Source organism: Clupea harengus, chromosome 7, assembly GCF_900700415.2.
Source record: "Clupea harengus chromosome 7, Ch_v2.0.2, whole genome shotgun sequence".
Lineage (NCBI taxonomy): Eukaryota > Metazoa > Chordata > Actinopteri > Clupeiformes > Clupeidae > Clupea > Clupea harengus.
Window position 1 is genome coordinate 22,127,989 of NC_045158.1, and position 20,000 is coordinate 22,147,988.

General features: G+C 47.9%; 2 protein-coding genes across 2 annotated transcripts in view; both read left to right on the forward strand.

Moving 5' to 3' along the window:
• Positions 1–8,714, forward strand: part of pxnb (paxillin b) — a 29,018-nt gene extending 20,304 nt beyond the window's left edge. The window contains exons 7-15 of the mRNA XM_042708114.1: positions 132–1,403; positions 2,371–2,628; positions 3,099–3,560; positions 4,701–4,847; positions 5,123–5,296; positions 5,453–5,534; positions 5,862–6,010; positions 6,695–7,997; positions 8,089–8,714. Coding sequence (XP_042564048.1) covers positions 132–1,403; positions 2,371–2,628; positions 3,099–3,560; positions 4,701–4,847; positions 5,123–5,296; positions 5,453–5,534; positions 5,862–6,010; positions 6,695–6,961 — 2,811 coding nt within the window. The 3' untranslated portion in view covers positions 6,962–7,997; positions 8,089–8,714. The remainder of the gene's footprint in view (positions 1–131; positions 1,404–2,370; positions 2,629–3,098; positions 3,561–4,700; positions 4,848–5,122; positions 5,297–5,452; positions 5,535–5,861; positions 6,011–6,694; positions 7,998–8,088) is intronic.
• Positions 8,715–10,625: 1,911 nt separating this feature from the next.
• gcn1 (GCN1 activator of EIF2AK4) overlaps positions 10,626–20,000 on the forward strand; it is a 36,568-nt gene continuing 27,193 nt past the window's right edge. The window contains 17 exon segments of the mRNA XM_012817792.2: positions 10,626–10,704; positions 11,670–11,772; positions 11,902–11,925; positions 11,928–11,964; positions 12,438–12,569; positions 13,974–14,082; positions 14,554–14,652; positions 14,928–15,062; positions 15,265–15,333; positions 15,480–15,588; positions 15,884–15,958; positions 16,065–16,193; positions 16,715–16,765; positions 16,889–16,987; positions 17,178–17,351; positions 17,665–17,817; positions 18,305–18,397. Coding sequence (XP_012673246.2) covers positions 10,687–10,704; positions 11,670–11,772; positions 11,902–11,925; positions 11,928–11,964; positions 12,438–12,569; positions 13,974–14,082; positions 14,554–14,652; positions 14,928–15,062; positions 15,265–15,333; positions 15,480–15,588; positions 15,884–15,958; positions 16,065–16,193; positions 16,715–16,765; positions 16,889–16,987; positions 17,178–17,351; positions 17,665–17,817; positions 18,305–18,397 — 1,609 coding nt within the window. The 5' untranslated portion in view covers positions 10,626–10,686.

Here is a 20,000-nt window from a genome sequence, read left to right on the forward strand (position 1 = left end):
CCTCTCCTCCTCTTCCTTTCTTCCTCTCCTCCTCCTCCTCCTTTCTTCCTCTCCTCCTCCTACTCCTCTTCCTTTCTTCCTCTCCTCCTCCTCCTCCTCCTCCTCCTCTTCCTCTGCTGTCCATTCTGCAGCCCGCCTCTCAGGGCTCCCCCTCCTCAGAGCTGCACTTCGATCAGAAACCCTTTAGTCCTCCAGCTATCCCATCAGCCCCTGCGGTCTACAGCCTCCCCCCACACCTCTCCTGTGACTCCCCCCTCCCCTCCTCGTCGGGGGGCGTAACCCTGGAGCTGCACATAGAGGAGGACGGGGTGGACCCCTCCCTCCAGCCCCAGGCCGGCGCCCCTCTCCTGAAGCCCAGCTCAGAGCTCTCCCTGTCGGCCGCGGCCTCCTCCCTCAGCCCCCCGAGCTCCGGCTCCTCCTCCACCTCCCCCTCCAGCTCTCGTCTCACCCCAGACACCATCATCGACGTGTCGGCCTCCATGCTCAGCTCACGCACCACCGACACGCTCGTGGTGCTCTCCCAGACGGCCCACAGCCCCCCCAAAACCAGCACCCCCTCCCCGGCCTCCTCCAGTCCCCAGCTGAAACTTGAACCCCTCGGCTTTCTCTCCACCCCTTCCTCCAGCCCCGCCACTAAGTCCCCCAGTCCCGTTCCCTCCCTGAAGAGGCCCTCACCCTCCCCAGAGCGAAGGAGCCCGCTGGTCCTCCCCGCGGTCAACGGCCTCTCCTCTTTCCCTCACATTGACTCCCCTCTCTCCACCTCCTCCAAAAGCCTCACCCCTCCCTTCTCAAAGTCTCCCGCTCCCGCACCCCCCTCTGCAGCTCCCGTCAGTGAGTCTCCTGTCCCCCCCCCCCTCTCTGTCCCTCAGGCTTTCTCTTTCTCTTCACTCCCCTCCTCTAAAGCTCCCTATAAAAGCTACAACCCTCCAGAGGAGTCCCCTAAAGCGACCGCCCAACCCCAGCCACCTGCAGCCTTGGTGGGGGCCGGGGAGACCCAGGCCTCCCTGGACGAGGCCCTGGACAAGCTGCTGTCTATGAGTTTCACCCCCAAACCGGAGAGCGAGGCTCTGCTGTCGTTCGCGCAAGCATCGGCGCTGAGCGCGGAACCTCTGCAGGAAGTGTTCGAGGAGCCCATAGTGTCGATGGACCGCAGGGACGTGCGGCCGGACACGCAGACGGAGTCGGACTACCAGTCGGACGGGCGCAGCGACCTGGACTGGGCCGAGATGGAGCTGAAGATGGTGTACGAAGGCACGGACGGGTCCATGACGCCCATGACGGAGGCCAGCTGGATGGACGAGTCCCTCACCCCGTCGACCTGCCCCGGCACCCCAGACGCCCAGATGGGCGACATGCCCCTCATGCACCCCTTCGCACTGGACCGCGTCTCCGCCTCCGGACATGTACGCCGCCACACACGCCACCACCTACAGGGCTGACCAATGCCTGCTGCCCCTGTGCCTGCTGCCTAGCAACCATTGCATGACAACCGCTGCCGGGGGAGCTGCTGCCTGACAACCGCTGCCTGTCCTCTGCACACATGGAGTTATCTACAATGTAAATCAAGAAGTACAACTGAGCAGAGACTACATGCCAATACTCCTCGAAGAGGATGACACACACACACACACACACAGACACACACAGGCCTGCTATCAGAGATGCTTTTGGCCAATGATTTGAGTTGATCTGAGTTGAAATCACAGCTGCTGTTGTAGGCTTACCCTAAGGAAGTGCTGCTTGGCATGACTGCATGGCCTGTGTTCATACTTGAGTCTTGTGGTAGGAGACAACCCCCCTCTTCATCCTCTCAGCATGTGTGTGAAGCGCTAGATCACCAAGTTCCCATTTACTAAGTCGGATCTCATAATACTTCATTTGCTTTGAGGTTGCCCTTTATTTACAGAGGCTATAGGTCTTCATAGAGCTTTTGTATTTGCGTTTGTGTACGTGTGTGTGTTGTTTAATCTTGACTAATTCACCTGCTACCTTGGTTGAGCTCACCTTCGTGTGTCTGGGTGAGCTGTGTTGCCTTTGACTTTTGCTGGATGGAGTGTGCCATGATTGGCTAATATTGAAGTAGAGTGCATCCTGATTGGTCTACACTGGCTTACACACTATGATTGTTTTTTAATAGAATGCAGGGCACTGTGACTGGCTCGCGCTGGATTGGAATGTGCTGTGATTGGCTTGTTGCTGGAGTGAAGTGCACTGTGATTGGCTCGCACTGGATTGAAATGTGCTGTGATTGGCTTGTGCTGGAGTGAAGTGCCCTGTGATTGGCACGCCCTAGCTTGGTCTGCGCTGTGATTGGGCTTCTGCTGGAGTCACCCGTCGACCCCTCAACAGGCATCTGTCCCTCCCAATCAGATCAAGTCTGTGATCAGGCGTACGAAGGAGTCGCCCAACGTGCACCCCATGAACCGGGAGAACCACCCGCGCCGCAAGGGGGGCCCCCTCATCTACCACAAGAGCAACTCCCAGGACCGGCTCATCGAGGAGCTGCAGGGCAAGCTGGGGATCAGCCGCAAAGAGCGGCCGCGCAAGAACCCTGACGACTGGCTCACGGAGGGCGTGATCGTCATGAACAACCCCAAACGCTCACGAGAGGGCCCGGATGGGGAGAAGGTAGAGGAGAGAGGGAGGAGAGAGAGAGAGGGAGAGAGAGAGGGAGAAAAGAGGAGGCAGAGAGTGGAAAAGAGAGAGACAGAGAGATAGAGAGAGAAATGGAGAGAGAGAGGGAGAGAGAGAGGGAGAGAGAGAGGGAGAGGAGAGAGAGAGAGAGATGGAGAGAGAGGGAGGAAGGGATGAGTGGGGAAGGAGTGGGGGAGATAGAAAAAGAAAAAATTGGGAGGGATGGAAAAGAGGACAGAGAGGGAGAGAAAAGAGAGATGGTGAGAAAAAGAGTATGACGATAAAAAAAAGCCATCGTCATTAGATTATAACCTGCTTTTATAGCTTGCTACTTTCATTTCCACCCATTGTCATTGTCCTGTCCTTTTTTCCAGTGTCATTCTTCTGGTTTCTGCTCTCATCTGCATGTTCATCTTTTCTTTCTTGTCCTCTTTTTATTCTGTCCATCTTTCCTCTTCCTCTAGATTATCATTCCTCCTGAGTCTCCTCTCCCACAGCGGAAGGTCATCCCTCCCCCAGTCTCTCCCCCCGCCCCCCGCCGCGAGGAGCCGAGAAGACCCCCCCCAGTCAAGGAGGCCCCGCCGCCTCTCCCCCCACCTGCCCCCTCCCCTCCCCCTCCGCAGACCCCTGCTCCAGCACCACCACCCCCTCCGCAGGAACCTGCTCCTGCACCCCTCGTTAAGAACCTCCCTCCCCCGCTCCCCTCCCCTCCGGTCCGGCGGAGATCCCCGTCCCCCCCGCCTGCCCCGACTCCTGTGCCCGTGGCGGTCCCTGTCCCCAAACCCACCCCGCGCCCTCCACCGGTGCAGGCTCCTCCACCTGCAGTGCCCACCCCTCCTACCCCACCTGCCCCAAAAAGGCTGGTGTCGGTCGGGAGCCAGACGGAGTACGACCCTCTCTTCCCTCCCATGCAGGCGTGGAGCTCAGTTAAGACCCTCTGGTTCTGGTTCTGGTTCTGGTTCTGGTTCTGGTTCCGCCTCACTAACGTCCAGCCCTTCAAACATGCTGAGTTAGAGACCCAGTCCAGTCCTGTGCCGGGCTGGTCTATGGCCTGCCCAGGGTGTGGTCTAAATAACCTGGTCCCGGGTGATGGAGGCAAACAACAACAACCTCTGTCACCCAGGGCAGGCTAGGGCCGCTTTTAAAGGTCAAATACGTAGGCTTTTCTAATCTTGCTACATTTACAGCTGTGATGCTGTTTTAAAGGCACAAGACTGAAGTATATTTTTCTCAGTATTTTCATGCATTCTGGGTGTGCTCTGGTCGGCCTCAGGTGTGCCATATTTACCCACATATGTCCGGGCCAGATACAAGTAAAGAAACAGGCCTGAAACAGCGACACGGGATGTGTAGTATATACTGCCATACTGTTTTCAAACTTGAGACAAAGACCGGACACAGCAACATTGTTTTTCTTCAGTCAGCCTCTTGAATAGCATCATTGCTGTAGGTTGATAAATGTCATTTTATATTTTTATAAAGAATAAGGCCCGACCGCACCCGTAAACCCAGCATGTTTGAAGGTCACTGATGTGACTACCAGAGCCGTGGATGAGATTGGAAGCACTGGTGCTGGGGTGCCTGACTGCCAGTGCCTGCTTCTGTGTGCTGTGCGGAGGCTCGGGGAAGTGGGCAGGGAGAATCTGTTTAATCTGACCTTTATGCTTGAATAAGAATCGGCTTATCGCTGATGTCCATGAGAGGGACCTGAAGGACGTTTCATTGTTTGGGGGGGAAAGCAGTTGTTTGAACAACTGAACCGCATGCAAAGGTTCAAATTTGAAAATGATGTGGCCGTGTGAATCTGTAACGCGTGTGAATCTGTAACATGTAAACAGCTGCATGTTTTGCAATCTGCCCCATATCCGAAGATCTCATACACACGTGTATGTATTGTGTGAGTGTATTGAGTGTTTGTATTGTGTGTGTTTGAAATGTAGAGCTGCATGTCCGGTGTGTGTGTGTGTGTTGTGTGTGTGTGTGGTGTGTGTGTGTGTGTGTGTGTGTGTGTGTGTGTGTCTGGTTTTGAACTTCCTGTTTTCTGACCCTGACTTTCTGTTGTGTAGATCATGGCCCAGGGGAAGGGCTCTAACCTGCAGGGCAACAAGCTGGACTCCATGCTGGGCAGCCTGCAGTCAGACCTCAACAAGCTGGGAGTGCAGACTGTGGCCAAGGGCACGTGTGGGGCCTGCTGCAAGCCCATCATTGGCCAGGTGAGGGCGCCATTGCTCAATAAATCAACTCATGTGCAGAGCCATGACATGAAGCTGGTGTATATTTAGAAGCTAGAAAACTTCCGGTGAAGGACTTCAAATGATTTGAAAACCAAGATGTCAACTGAAAAACATCTGAGGCTGAATGATGTGGAAAAACATGTTTAAAGTTTAACATTCATTGTCAGTGGTTTAAACTTTTGAGTTTGAAGATAAGAGATAGAAAACAAATGAATTGGGGTGTATGTGTACATATATGTCTGTGTGTTTTGTAGTTAGTGACAGCCATGGGTCGCACGTGGCACCCGGAGCACTTTGTGTGCACACACTGTCAGGAGGAGATTGGTTCCAGAAACTTCTTTGAGCGTGACGGGCTGCCCTACTGTGAGAGAGACTACCATCACCTCTTCTCCCCACGCTGTTACTACTGTAACGGACCCATCCTGGATGTGAGTATAATACACACACACACACACACACACACACACACACACACACACACACACATATACATACATACATACATACAAAAACACACACACACAGTTTACATATATAGTTCTTTTTGCTAAAAGTGCGGCCATTTGTGTGTGTGTGTGTCACAGAAAGTGGTAACTGCCCTGGAGCGAACATGGCATCCAGAGCATTTCTTCTGCGCACACTGTGGCTCTTTCTTTGGTCCCGAAGGTGAGTGTGTGTGTGTGTGTGTGGTGTGTGTGTGTGTGTGTGCGTGTGTGCGTGTGTGTGTGTGTGTGTGTGTGCGCACTGTGGGTCTTTCTTTGGTCCCGAAGGTGAGTGTGTGTGTGTGTGTGTGTGTGTGTGTGAGTGTGTGTGTGTGTGTGTGTGTGTGTGTGCACTGTGAGTCTTTCTTTGGTCCCGGATGTGAGGAAGAAGGCCTGAGTGTTTAATACCTAAAACAGTAATGAATAATGACTAGGTAGAGTCATGTGACTACGTGTGTGTGTGTGTGTGTGTGTGTGTGTGTGTGTGTGTGTGTGTGTGTGTACGCCACAGGTTTCCATGAGAAGGATGGGAAGGCGTACTGTCGGAAGGACTACTTTGACCTGTTTGCACCCAAGTGCGGGGGCTGTGCCCGCGCCATCCTGGACAACTACATCTCAGCGCTGAGCTGCCTCTGGCATCCCGAGTGTTTCGTCTGCAGGGTGGGTGAAGGCCAGTCGCCGTACACACACTGCTAACACAGAAGACGCATCCAGCCCAGATCTGGCCTACGTCTGGCCCAGTTATGGCTTACGTCTGGCCCAGTTATTGCTTACATCTGGCCCAGATTGTGCCTCGTTCTCAACCTTAGCGATACGCTTCCATCGCTTTAAGGGGGCGTGTTGTAGCGTGTGGAAATAGCATAACAGACTGGACTAGTGAGCTAGTTAGCAGGCTAGCCAGTTAGTAGGCTATCTAGTCACTTGTCTTTATATCAAAACTGTCATTCGGTTCAAATAAGCCCAGGATTAAATATATAACATATCAAGAACAACAACAAGCCCTTACAAGGCCATCCAAGCCTTTCTTTTTAGCAAATTAAACGACCAAACGACGCCACAGTCCTGCAATTTCCGAACCGTCAGAGACAACACCAAACAATCTGATTGGCTGCTGCCGGATTGCATAGGATTCCACTATTTCCAACTTGTATCGGTCGTGTCGCCCAAAACGGTGGTCTACGTCACAATGGATTGGCTCCCGTTGAAATGCATGGGATTTAGAATATCGCATCGCTCGTTACTGTGTCATGGGTTTGCACCCTTAGTTGTGATTTATGTGCTGTTGTGTGTATACTTGATCATTCTTGGTCATTGTTATGATGTTCCGTATTTTGTGATCCGCAGGAGTGCTTCACCCCCTTCGTCAATGGGAGTTTCTTCGAGCACGACGGCCAGCCGTTCTGCGAGATGCACTACCACGAGCGGCGCGGCTCGCTCTGCTCCGGCTGCCAGAAGCCCATCACGGGCCGCTGCATCAGCGCCATGGGCAAGAAGTTCCACCCCGAGCACTTCGTCTGCGCCTTCTGCCTCAAGCAGCTGAACAAAGGCACTTTCAAGGAGCAGAACGACAAGCCCTACTGCCAGGGCTGCTTCGTCAAGCTCTTCAGCTAGAACCCACCACTGCATGGACCTGTGTTAGCCTGTGTGTGTGTGTGTGTGTGTGTGTGTGTGTGTGTGTGGATGTGTGTGAATGTGTCTGTGTGCGCGTGTGCAGGCGTGTGCCGTGACGTGACTGTGATGACAATTGCTGTAGGCATGACTGCATGTCGTTTCAGGATGTGATTGTTTTGAAGAGGTTTAGTATCTTCAACAAACAATAGGAAGTTGTGATGAGGAGGTGGTTGTTCAGGTAACGTTTCCAGTCAGAATCGATCTGTGGTCTTTGCTTTCTGACTGCATTTTCTATTGATTGCCCAGGAAGGTTTTGATAATGAGAGGATATTCATAGATGAACAATGTAGAAATGTAAGTTACAATATGAAAGGTTTGATGCTCACTGGCTGAGTCTAACTTCTATGAACTTCTAGAGAGTTCTATGAGAGTTCTAGAGAACTTCTATGAGTCTGAGTTTTTATGAGTGGAGTTTGTGGTTTGTGATGGATTGTCCTTTTGGTAAACCAGTGCTTAAAGGTTTTTAAAAATTCACATTAGTGTTGGAAACTAGCTGATAAAAAAGGGTTATGAATCCAGCCCTGACACAACCTGTTAATCATCCAAATCTAAAACAATATTTGATGTATTAATATGACAGAATAGCAATTGGAGTGTACACCATTATTAACATGAATCAGACATTCATGTGTAGAGAAATGTATATACACTATACAGTAACGCCACTACTGGTAGTCACCTTGGATAGGGGACATAGTCGGAGTCGTAGAGGAGGAACACAGAACCAGTCTGAGGGCTTGGATATGAGCCCCATAGCACAGAAACAGGTGTTCACTTCAGGACTAAGAATGTGAACATATGAGATTATGAAGAATAACAATATGGTGGGAAACGTTTGTTCCTTCACCATAGAAACAGGTGTTAGTTCCTTCACCATAGAAACAGGTGTTCACTTCAGGACTAAGAATGTGAACATATGAGATTATGAAGAATAACAATATGGTGGGAAACGTTTGTTCCTTCACCATAGAAACAGGTGTTCACTTCAGGACTAAGAATGTGAACATATGAGATTATGAAGAATAACAATATGGTGGGAAACGTTTGTTCCTTCACCATAGAAACAGGTGTTAGTTCCTTCACCATAGAAACAGGTGTTTTCAGGATTCAGTCTGCAGACAAAGTCTGGAGATCTTTTTTCCACTATATTTTTGTACTGCTTTACTACTTTCTAATAACCACTCAAACTATGATGACATCTTCCACTTGTTTCTTGTAACACTGATGCATTTAAATGACTGTATCATCAATATATTTGTGTTCTTTTTCTATCAGTCTCACAGGTAACATACTGCAAAACTAAAACTGCTGTTTAGTTGAAAGATTTTCATCACTGATACGTTTTTTCTTGTTTTGTTTAGTTGTTTTGTGTTTTTCGAGTGCAAGTCTTAATAATGTTGAGTGTTGTTGAAAACCTCCCAGGAGCGTGTGTGGTATGGCTGTTTGTGAAAGCCAATGTATGTAACAAAACATTAATCGACACGAATCTCTAATATAAATCTTAAAGCCGCACCAAAAAATTGAGTGAAATACATGCAATCTTCCAAATTGTGCATTTAATTTGCTAGTATTTTAAAGGCATCACTTGCTATATTTATTTTCATCTTGTGAAGTGTTTCTGATGGTCAGTTTTTCAGTCTGTTTTCAGGTCACATGTATTAAAAGCACAAATAAAGTCAATTTTGCTACCTTGGGACATTTGCATAATTCTCACTGAGACAAGCGGCCCCTGGGTCACCTGAAGAGTTTTCGTGTTCTGTTATGGTGACGGCACAACAAGAGGAGAAGGAGATTCAAGACCCGAAGAAAGGCAGGATGATAAACAGAACGGCAGAGAACAAGGGAAAGAGAGAGAGGGAGAGAGACAGAGAACAAGAGAAAGAGAGAGAGAGGGAAAGAGACAGAGAACAAGGGAGAGAGAGAGATACAAAGAGAGAGAGAGAGACAGAGAACAAGGGAGAGACAGAGAGAGCGTAAGCGTGTCATGCATTGGACGACAATGAGCCGACACCCAGAGGTAAATCAAAGAGAGATGCTCTAAAGGTTCAGCTGTATTTGAAGCAGTTCCCCTGCATGGCAGTAACACGGGTGCTGCACATGACCCCGTCCTGAACAGAGAGGGAATCACAGGGTTACTCACGGTCCGATCATGATATTATTACAATATCTATATATATATATATATATATATATATATATATCATGACACACGAAAAGGTATGCAATTTTACAAAATAGAAACAATGTATATTGCACTCTAATCTCATCCAGTAACTGCAAAATGACCATTTTGATGGATTGTCTCCTTCACTGCCAGTTATAAAATGTGCTTCATGACTGTTTACCCTCTATCAAGAACCCTGAGTTGGTGGTGTTGGTGTATTGATAATGGATTGTAAGCAGAATTATGGTGATATATCACCATCTCAATATGTTGTCCCAACACCTGGTCCTGAGATGCCCACTGCCACAGGGACAAAATAAAAAAACACATGCAGAAGCTCTGTATCAAGTTCAAGTTCAAGTGCTTTATTTTTCACGATCATGTAGTGAAATGTAAAAAAGGGTCTACGCTCCACACAGTGCAAAAAAGTAAATAAGGAAAGAATTAAAAACTTAGTGAGTAACTAAATTTGAGATCAATAGTCTCAGTTAAGACTCAAGCCTAAAGACAAACAGCACCAGGATATTCACCATGATGAATCACCAATAGACAAACGCTCATCAAACTAGTAGTCCTTGTCGGCCAAGGATCCGCATTTCCGCTGGGATCGGTATTAAAACCGGAAGTGAGTACTTAATTCCGTTTAATTTATGCATTTGTACAAGTTTTAACCAACTAGTTCGTTACTTGCTGTTACCACAGGCTTTTCTTATAGTCTTATAGAATCAAATGTGCTGACATTCGCATATTTTACACAACGGGTGTGCTCACATGTCGAGGATGACAAGTTTTAACCAACCAGAGACCGGGATTACGTACTCACTTCCGGTTTTAATTCCGATCCCAGCGGAAATACGGATCCTTGGCCGATGTCGGGGAGATAACGTATTTCCGCTGGGATCCGTATTGAAACGGGAAGTGAGTACGTAATCCCGGTCTCTGGTTGGTTAAAACGTGTCATCCCCGACATGTGATCACACCCGTTGTGTAAAATATGCGAATGTCAGCACATTTGATTCTATAAGACTATAAGAAAAGCCTGTGGTAACAGCAAGTAACGAACTAGTCAGTTGGCGAGCAACTGGATAGCTAACAAGCTAGCTAGACCTACAGTTTAGGGGTGATGTGCTCTGAGTGAAAAACAAGATGCAGACTATCAAATTAATTTTTACAGATGTAAATAATTATAAAGACTACTTATCAGTTCCATTCAGTACCGTACACCACATACCGCAGCAAATTACAAATGCATACATTAAACAGAATTACGTACTCACTTCTGGTTTTAATACCGATCCCAGCGGAAATACGGATCCTTGGCCGATGTCGGGGAGAAAACGTATTTCCGCTGGGATCCGTATTGAAACCGGAAGTGACTCCTAATTTACATTTCGGTTTCTTGCAAATGACCCTTCTGTGGTGCCGTATTTGCTTGACCCGGTTGGCTTGATGTAATGACCCGGAAGATACGTCAGACTTGTTCCAGATCGACACCGGCAAGATGGCGGCGGACACGCAGGTTGGTGTGTCGTTCGTGGCTAACACGGGGCTCTGCCGTACTGCATGTGTTCACTGAATTTAAACAATACTGGAAAATACATATTGCCCGTTGTGCTTTTTACTTTGACTGCCTGACGATATTAAAACATGTCACTGCGTGTAACTCTACTAAATAAAGAGTCTCTGTTCAGTGACGTTAACAACTGCAACAGATTAAGCTTATTCAGTAGTAACGTTATGGAAAGGCTGGCTAACGTTAGCTAGCTCGAAGCTAGATGGCTACTTCGTGAAGTAGCCTTAAAACCTACTGTTCAGATGGTCATCTCAATGTTTCGTTGCTGTTATCCGGAGCACACATAATAACTACACTCAAATGTATCTATCTTTGCTATATTTATTTGTATCCCAGTGTCTTTATAACAGGCGAAGTGGTGCAATACTGCCACCACATGCTATCTTGTCAAGTAAACATTGTGTGATCAACTGTGATCAGATCTTAAAAGAATGCCACATCAAGAAGTGAAATGATTTATAGATATAAGTGACGTTTTTAAATGGCAACATTAGTCCTGATAAAGTTGTCTAGTGAGACCTATGAAAGGAGTTTGGAGAAACTTTCAAAGACCCAACCCTTTTGTTACCCAACTCTGTTCAACTTGCCCACCTACTAAAGAAAGGTCTTGCTGTGCAGAAGCATTCATATACCGCTAACTAACAGAACACCATTGCATAAATCACTGTTGATGTAATGCCAAAATGTCGGGCAGGGTGTTCTTGTGTGTTGGGTTAGATGCATTGATAATCAGCTTCGTTGACCATTTGGGCCTGTTCCATGAGCAGATGAACAATTGGGATGGCTATACAGTGGTGTTAGTCAGGAGGCTTTAGAAAATTCCTGTGCCAGTTTGACATGATGGCGTCCTACCCTGGCCATGTGTTTGTTGTCATCCTACCTCACGCATCCTGTTCCCCATCCTGAATCAGGTTTCGGACACTTTGAAGAAGTTTGCGGTGAAAGTGACCACATCCAGTGTGAAGGAGCGAAAAGACATCCTTGGCGAGCTGAGGAGTTGCCTCAGTGGAAAAGGTGAAGTGCAACAGAAGCGCCTTTTTCTGTTGATGATGTGGTTTTAATATGTCTCCCTGATGTTCATCAGTGGATGGAAATGGCCTATTGATCGTGACGGAGAGTTTTGTGTTTTGGTTTTCTTTGCAGAGCTGCCAGAGCCAGCCATTAAAGGCTATGCAAACTCTTCTGCCTCACTCTTCACAGATACAGGTGAAACATTGCCTCTTCCCACCTCTGCCTGCTTCTGACATGCACACACACACACAAACACAGACACATCATCATACTTCTTCATACTCAGCCTATGCTGTATCTGTTCACCCTCCAGCTCTGTTGGGAGTAGGTCATGTGGTATTTAGTCAAGCCTGCTGCCATTAAGCCTGTTGCATTACTATGAAAGTACTTCACTGTGAATAATTAAAAATGAATATCAGATAGATGTGATATTGATCATTCCTGTATGCCTCAGAAGAACTTTGTTTACAGATCTTGCTGCTTGCTTAGAGCCTATAAATAAACCAGATGACATAAGCTGTACCGTGCTGGTGGTGATCATCTGACAAATACACGTGATATTACTTAATTACCATGAAGGACTTTGGTTGCTGGTGTCACTATCACTGTGTCTACTAGTGTGAAGCCAAGAAAGTGACTAGTGGTGACTGTTTAACTGCCTTCCTCAGAGATGCGGCATCTCGGCGAGCGGTGGTCTCCGTCATTGACCTGCTGGCGCAGTCCCAGCCTGGCGTCATCGCTGCCAACCTGCCATCATGCCTGCTCAACTGTGGGGTCATCAGCAAGAATGGCATGCCAGGGTAAGCACAAGGCACGGGGGGGGGGGGGGGCGGGTTTATGGTATATACACTGTCACCTCTTGTAAACTGGTTTAGAAAATGTGGTTATGGATCTTCATTGGCTCGAATTGAGCAGTTGTATCCCCTGTGGCGTTTTGCCTCAGAAGTCCTTTGCTGGTACATAGTTGATGTCGCAGGGCATTTTTCAGTGTGTTACCTCTAGGAACTCACTCTCAGTGTGTTTGTGTCTTTCTGTGTGTTACCCTTAGGAGAGTCCCTCAGTGTGTTTGAGTTTCTGTGTGTTACCCTTAGGAGAGTCCCTCAGTGTGTTTGCGTTTCTGTGTGTTACCCTTAGGAGAGTCCCTCAGTGTGTTTGCGTTTCTGTGTGTTACCTCTAGGAAGTCACTCTCAGTGTGTTTGCGTTTCTGTGTGTTACCCTTAGGAGAGTCCCTCAGTGTGTTTGCGTTTCTGTGTGTTACCCTTAGGAGAGTCCCTCAGTGTGTTTGCGTTTCTGTGTGTTACCTCTAGGAGAGTCACTGCAAAATGAGGAATGAAGTGAAACGCCCTTGTTTGCCTTATGGGTTCACCATCAGTTTGCATATGGCAAATATTGATCCCATTGATCTCTGCATAAAAGATGCTAGATGATTGAAAAACTGACACTTATTTTAGTCCATTCTGTCAGCTGCTGTTGGTTTGTTGTGTGGTCCGTCTCATGGCCTGTGAATCATCTGGGATTGATTTATGACCTGGTTTAAGGGTCTTATTGCATGTCAGTTTGTCTAATGTCCAGTCTGGTGCTTTTATGCTGTGGTGATTGGTCAGTGTATGTCCACCAACTGTGGTGATTGGTCAGTGTATGTCCACTAACTGAGGTGATTGGTCAGTGTATGTCCACTAACTGAGGTGATTGGTCAGAGTATGTCTACCAACTGAGGTGATTGGTCAGTGTATGTCCACTTTTGTCATGTTTTGCTTTGCATCACAGTCTTGCTTGCGTAAACAAATTCGGAATAAGCAATCCACAGCTTTGATATGGAGGCAGAGTGAATGAGATTGAATTAATTCATTGTTGAAAGTAGAGTTTCTAAACACTCTAATGATGTTTGGTATTCTGGAACACGTGTGTGTTATGGTCTTCCCCATGTGTGTGATGAGAGAGGAACTATGACACCACAGGGACGGTACCGCTTTAGTGGGAAGGCCTTGCATACCTGGGCCTCCGTCCTCACTGTTTTGTGCTATTTTATGGGACTTTTCCTTTCTTGTCTGGTCATGTCCAGTACAACTAGTACACACTCTCTCTCTCTCTCTCTCTCTCTCTCTCGTTCTGTCGAAAGGCCTCACCTTCTTTCAAACCTCCTCATATCCTCTTCTCATTTCCTGCCTGATGCTAATGTCACTTCCTCTGTCCATATCCTTCAGGAAGAGCACGGCCTCCTCTGCCACCATGGCGGTGGCCTGGACTTGCTTGCTGGTGAAAGCTGTCTTCCCCACGGCCGACAAGAGGGAGGGGCCCCAATGGAAGAAACTGGTGAGGCGTGGAGCTCTACACTTTATGGCTCTGGGGTTGAATAAGCACACACACACACACACACACACACACACAGCTCTATAATATCTGTCTATATGAAACACCTTGAGATGACAGGAGAGGCTGAATAAGCACTGTCTATAATCTCTGTCCATATGTGAATATATACTGAATAAAACTACAAGCAAACAGTCATTGTAAAGATACCATAAGACAAGATATGTGATGTTAATGTTTTGTGTTGCTTTGTATTCAGGGTTTTTACAGACAACTAGAGTCTGTGTGTGTGTGTGTCTGTGTAGAACCACACACATGTAGTTAGGTATCAGTTTTATTGTAAACGTCTTACCCTCAGGGCATACTTCAGTCTTTGACAATAAGAGAGGAAAGATGATGAAAATACTTGTGTGTGTGTGTGTGTGTGTGTGTGTGTGAGAGAGACCTAACCTGTCTGTCCTATCTTCTGAACAGGTGGAGGTGCAGAGTCTCCTATTGGCTGAGGTGGTTGGCGGGGCTTCCCCGAATGCCACAAAGTCTGTGCTGAAGCACCTCAGCAAGGTCTGGAAGGAGGTAAAAGGAGAACAGCATGAACACACACACACACACACACACGCCCCATAAAAAGTCTCACATTCATATAAAACACATATAACATACATCACACTCTCTCCTCCCTTTCTCCTTCCCTGTCTCCCTCTCTCCATCTCTCTCTCCCCTCTCCATCTCTCTCTCCCTACCCCTCTCTCCATCTCTCTCTCCCTACCCCTCGCTCTCTCGCTCCTCCATCTCTCCCCCTCCTCTCTCTCTCCCTTCTCCTCTCTCTCCTCCATCTCTACCTCCTCCAGCACCCAGGGATGGTGGACCAGTACCTGACCACGCTGCTAGGTCTGGACTCGACCCCGAGCTCTCTGGCCCTACTGGGCGTGTGTGTCGACTTCTGCACGACCCAGAAGGACATCGCCACCATCAATAAGCACAAGGTGGGAGAAGAAATCAATGCTGTGTCAATACTAGAATGTCTCTTACATCTCAGTGCTGCTCAGTCTGTTGTGATTGTTTCATCTGTTCCTGCTGGAGGGGTGGTTATGAAGGCATGTTTTTATCAGTGCATAAGCGCTCAGTGTGCTAATGTTGCTTGTCTCATGGTTTTTTGGCTGTGCATTTTGGTCGTCTTGTCTGTAGGGGGCGCTGTTGGAGCTCTATGTGAAGACCGTTCTTACGAGCAAGAGTGTACCCCACCAGTACATCCTGGTGAGTCTCTGAGCTTCCTTTCAAGTGTGACATACCTGTGTGTGTGTGTGTGTGTGTGTGTGTGTGTGTGTAACTGTCTGCATTCATGTTCTGTGTGTTTTATTGTGTTCATATTTCTGCTTGTGTGTGTGTGTGTGTGTGTTCAGGAGCGAAGTGGCTCTATACTGCGTCACGTGACACACGAAGAGTTCAAGGAGCAGCTGCTGCCCACACTGACGAAGGCCATGCTGCGGAGTCCAGAAAACTGCATGCAGAGTGAGTTTGTGTGAGAGATGTAGTGTGTGTGTGTGTGTGTGTGTGTGTGAGAGAGCTATAGTGTGTAGTGTGTGGTGAGAGAGCTATAGTGTGTGTGTGTGTGAGAGAGCTATAGTGTGTGTGTGTGTGTGAGAGCTATAGTGTGTGTGTGTGTGTGTGTGAGAGCTGTAGTGTGTGTGTGTGTGTGTGTGTGTGTGTGTGTGAGAGAGAGAGCTATAGTGTGTGTGTGTGTGAGCTGTAGTTTGTGTGTATTGGAGCTGTAATCTGTGATTGGACATCTCCCTGTCTTCTGCAGCCATCTCCTGCCTGCTGGCCTCCCTCACCCTGGACCTCAGTCAGTACGCCATGGACATCGGCAAAGGCATCGCCAGTAAGCCACACCCGTCATGCTGAAGTGTGTCTGTCTGTCTGGTGAACTGTGTGTGTGTGTGTGTGTGTGTGTGTGTGTTAATGACGTGTCTGTATCCCCTCTCCAGGCCAGCTGAAGGCTAATAACACTGTGCTGGTGGAGCAGGCGATCCAGGCCCTGCGTAACCTGGCTCAGCAGTGCAGCAACCCTACTGCTGTCCAGGACCTGACCACTCACCTCTTCGCCATCCTGGGAGGTCAGTGCCCCTCCGCACACCCTGTCCGTCTCACGCGACTCCCGACGGGAGAGCAGACCTCACACTCATCATGTCATGGGCCGACTGTGGGCCAGATCAGGGCCTGATACATACCAGAGTCGCCTGTGCCACCATGGCCCTATTACCTGCCCACCACAGCACTGGCCCTTAATCGATCATTCTACGCCATCAGCTCATAACATTGGGATCATTACTCCTGTCACACTTTAGATCACAACATTGGGATCATTACTCGTGTGAAGCTTTAGATCGTGACATTGGGATCATTACTCCATCACGCTTTAGATCGTAACATTGGGATCATTACTCCTGTCACGCTTTAGATCGTAACATTGGGATCATTACTCCTGTGAAGCTTTAGGTCATAAATCACACGTGACTAGGAGGCTTGTGTTATATCATCATGATTTCTGTCTACATACATCATGTGCTCAAACACGCATGCTATTATATGCCACCTTACTTTGTGTGTGTTTGTGTGTGTGTGTGTGTGTGTGTAGGCTCTGAAGGGAAGCTTACTGCTGTGTCACAGAAAATGAGTGTTCTCTCAGGTAAGCTGTCTATACAGTTTCTTTGGTGAAATATAGATTATGCCGTGAATCATGTGTAGTCATGTAACCGTGTGTGTGTGTGTGTGTGTGTGTGTGTGTGTGTGTGTGTGTGTGTTTTTAAAGGCATCGGGAGCTGCAGTCATCATGCAGTGTCCGGCTCATCCAGTCAGACACTCAATGCAAGTGTGGCGGTTCTCTTTGTCCCTTACCTGCAGCAAGAAGGTAATTATCCATCCCTACCTCCCTCTTTCTATCTCTGTGTCCCTCCGTCAGTCTGGCGCTCTCCTCCGTGAGACAACCTGGGAGAAGAAGGCGGAGCAAGGGGTGTATTATCACTTTTGTATCAGTACTGATTTACATGTATTCTTTCTTGTGCGTGTGTGTGTGTGTGTGTGTTTCCTCTCTCTGATAGTTCACGAGGGTACACTGGTCCACGCCGTGTCTGTGCTTGCCCAGTGGACTGGCAGGCTGACCCTGGAGGTGCCCGCTGCCCTGAAGGACTGGTTCAAGAAGGCCTTCACCCTCAAGGCCTCCACCTCACCCGTTCGTCACGCCTACCTGCAGGCCATGCTTGGGGCCTACAAAGGTCAGTCGCAGGGGTCAAAGGCGAAATGGTAGCCATTCTAGAGGTCAGGGGTCAAGCAGATAGAAATGAAACAGACATCAGTGGTAGGGAGTCAGAAAACATTGCATGATTATATTTAATCATGTAACGTTTGTGTTTATGAAATATGCAAGCACAGCATAAGACCAATATTAAAAAGTAAGTCCAATATTAAGTGAAAATTGAAACTCGTACATGAATGAAAAGCTTTGTTAGCGTGTTTATGCGGTTTGGGTACGTGTGTATGAATGCGCATGCGTTTGAGGCTGATTTCTCTTCTATGTCACCTGTGCAGGTGACACCCTGAGCCAGGCGATTGACTTCGCCGCTGTCCTCATCCAGACCGTGGAGAAGGCCTCCGCCCAGAGCTCCCAGCATGCATTGCTGGCTGAGGGGGCGGCTGCTGCTGTGCTTCTGTGCCGACTTTCCCAGCTTGATACGCTGAGCGGTAAGGACCCACACACTTGCACACGTTCAAATTTACACTCCAACACACTCCAGAACTCTGATACACTCTGACACACTCCAGAACTCTGATACACTCTAACACACTCCAGAACTCTGATACACTCTGACACACTCCAGAACTCTGATACACTCTGACACACTCCAGAACTCTGATACACTCTGACACACTCCAGAACTCTGGTACACTCTAACACACTCCAGAACTCTGATACACTCTAACACACTCCAGAACTCTGATACACTCTAACACACTCCCAGCCCGACACACTGAGGGTAAGGACCCACAGATTCACTCAGTACACTGACGTACCCCAACATATTCCAACAGCCTTTAATATAAGGCCACAAAATGTGGCTGCTGTTATTACTGGTCTTGTTTTTGAAGGGTGATGTATTTTTCCTTGTGGTGTATTTGTATGTGTTTGAGGGTGATGTATTTTTCATCGTTGTGTGTGCTCCTGTTGCAGAGTCTAAGCTCACTACCTTCTGGGACCTGGTGCTGGACGACAAGAAGCCCCTCTTCACCACAGAGAAGTTTCTGGCACAAGCCAACGACGAAGGTGTGTGTGTTGCACACATTCTTACACACTCACACACACATACACACACACACACACACTGAAGCGTATACACACAGGCACACACATACACTACCATTCAATGGTTTAGGGTCACTTAGGAATGTCCTTGATTTTGAAAGAAAAGCAATTGTGTCCCTTAAATTAACATAAAATTGATCATAAATGCTGTGTAGACGATGTTAATGTTGTAACTGACTAGCGTAGCTGGAAACAGCTGATTCTTAATGGAATATGTACACAGGCTTATACAGAGGCCCGTCATCAGCAGCCATTAGTGCTGTGTTTCAATGGCACGTTGTGTTAGTTTGTGCAAGTTTATCATTTTAAAAGGCTAATTGATCGTTAGAAAACCCTTTTGCAATTCTGTTGGCACTTCTGAACACTGTTGGGCTGATTGAAGAAGAAATACCTACCTTAGACTAGTGGAGTATCTGGAGCATCAGCAGTTGTGGGTTCGATTACCCGGCCCAAAATAGCCAGAAGCAAAGATATCTCTCCTGAGAATCAGTCTATCCTTGCTCTGAGAAATGAAGGCTATTCCGTGCGAGAAATTGCCAAGAAACTGAAGGATCTCGTACAGCGCTTTGTACTACTCCCTTCACAGAGCAGCTCACACCGGCTCTAACGAGAACAGGAAGAGGAGTGGGAGGCCCCGGTGCTCATCTGAGCAAGAGGGTAAACATTAGTGTATAAAGTTAGACAAACAGACGCCTCGCTGGTCCTTAGCCGGCGCTTTCGTTAAATAGTACCCGCAAAACACCAGCCTCAACATCAACAGTGAGGAGGCAAGGCCGGGGGGCAGAGTGGAAAAGAAAAGGCCATATGTCAGTATTTATTTACAATAAATAGAAAAGATTAAGATGGGCAGAAGAACACAGACCCAGACACTGGACTGAGGAAGATTGGGATGGGCAGAAGAACACAGACACTGGACAGGAAGATTGGGATGGGCAGAAGAACACAGACACTGGACTGAGGAAGATTAAGATGGGCAGAAGAACACAGACCACAGACACTGGACTGAGGAAGATTGGGATGGGCAGAAGAACACAGACACTGGACTGAGGAAGATTGGGATGGGCAGAAGAACACAGACACTGGACTGAGGAAGATTGGGAGGAGCAGAAGAACACAGACACTGGACTGAGGGAGATTGGGATGGGCAGAAGAACACAGACACTGGACTGAGGAAGATTGGGAACAAAGACGACTCTGTGTTTGGATCACAAAGAAGAACATTGTGAGACGCAGACCAAATGAAGAGATGCTGCAGGAGTGCTTGGTTTTCTGTCTATAATGGAGTGACTGGACAGTCACCAGATTGGTTTGACTATATGGAATGTACGAAATACCCGCCAAGCCAACTTGTGGGAGGTGTTTCAGGAAGTCGGGGTGGGAAATCTCTCCAGAGTTCACCAGGGCACATTGACAGCAATAATGCCAAAGGTCAGCAAGGCTGTAATTGCTGTAAATTGAGGATTCTTTGACGCAAGTTTGAAGGACACAATTATTTTTTCAGTTAAAATCATTATTTCTAACCCTGTCAATGACTACATTTGCTCTTCATTTTGCTATGTTCCCT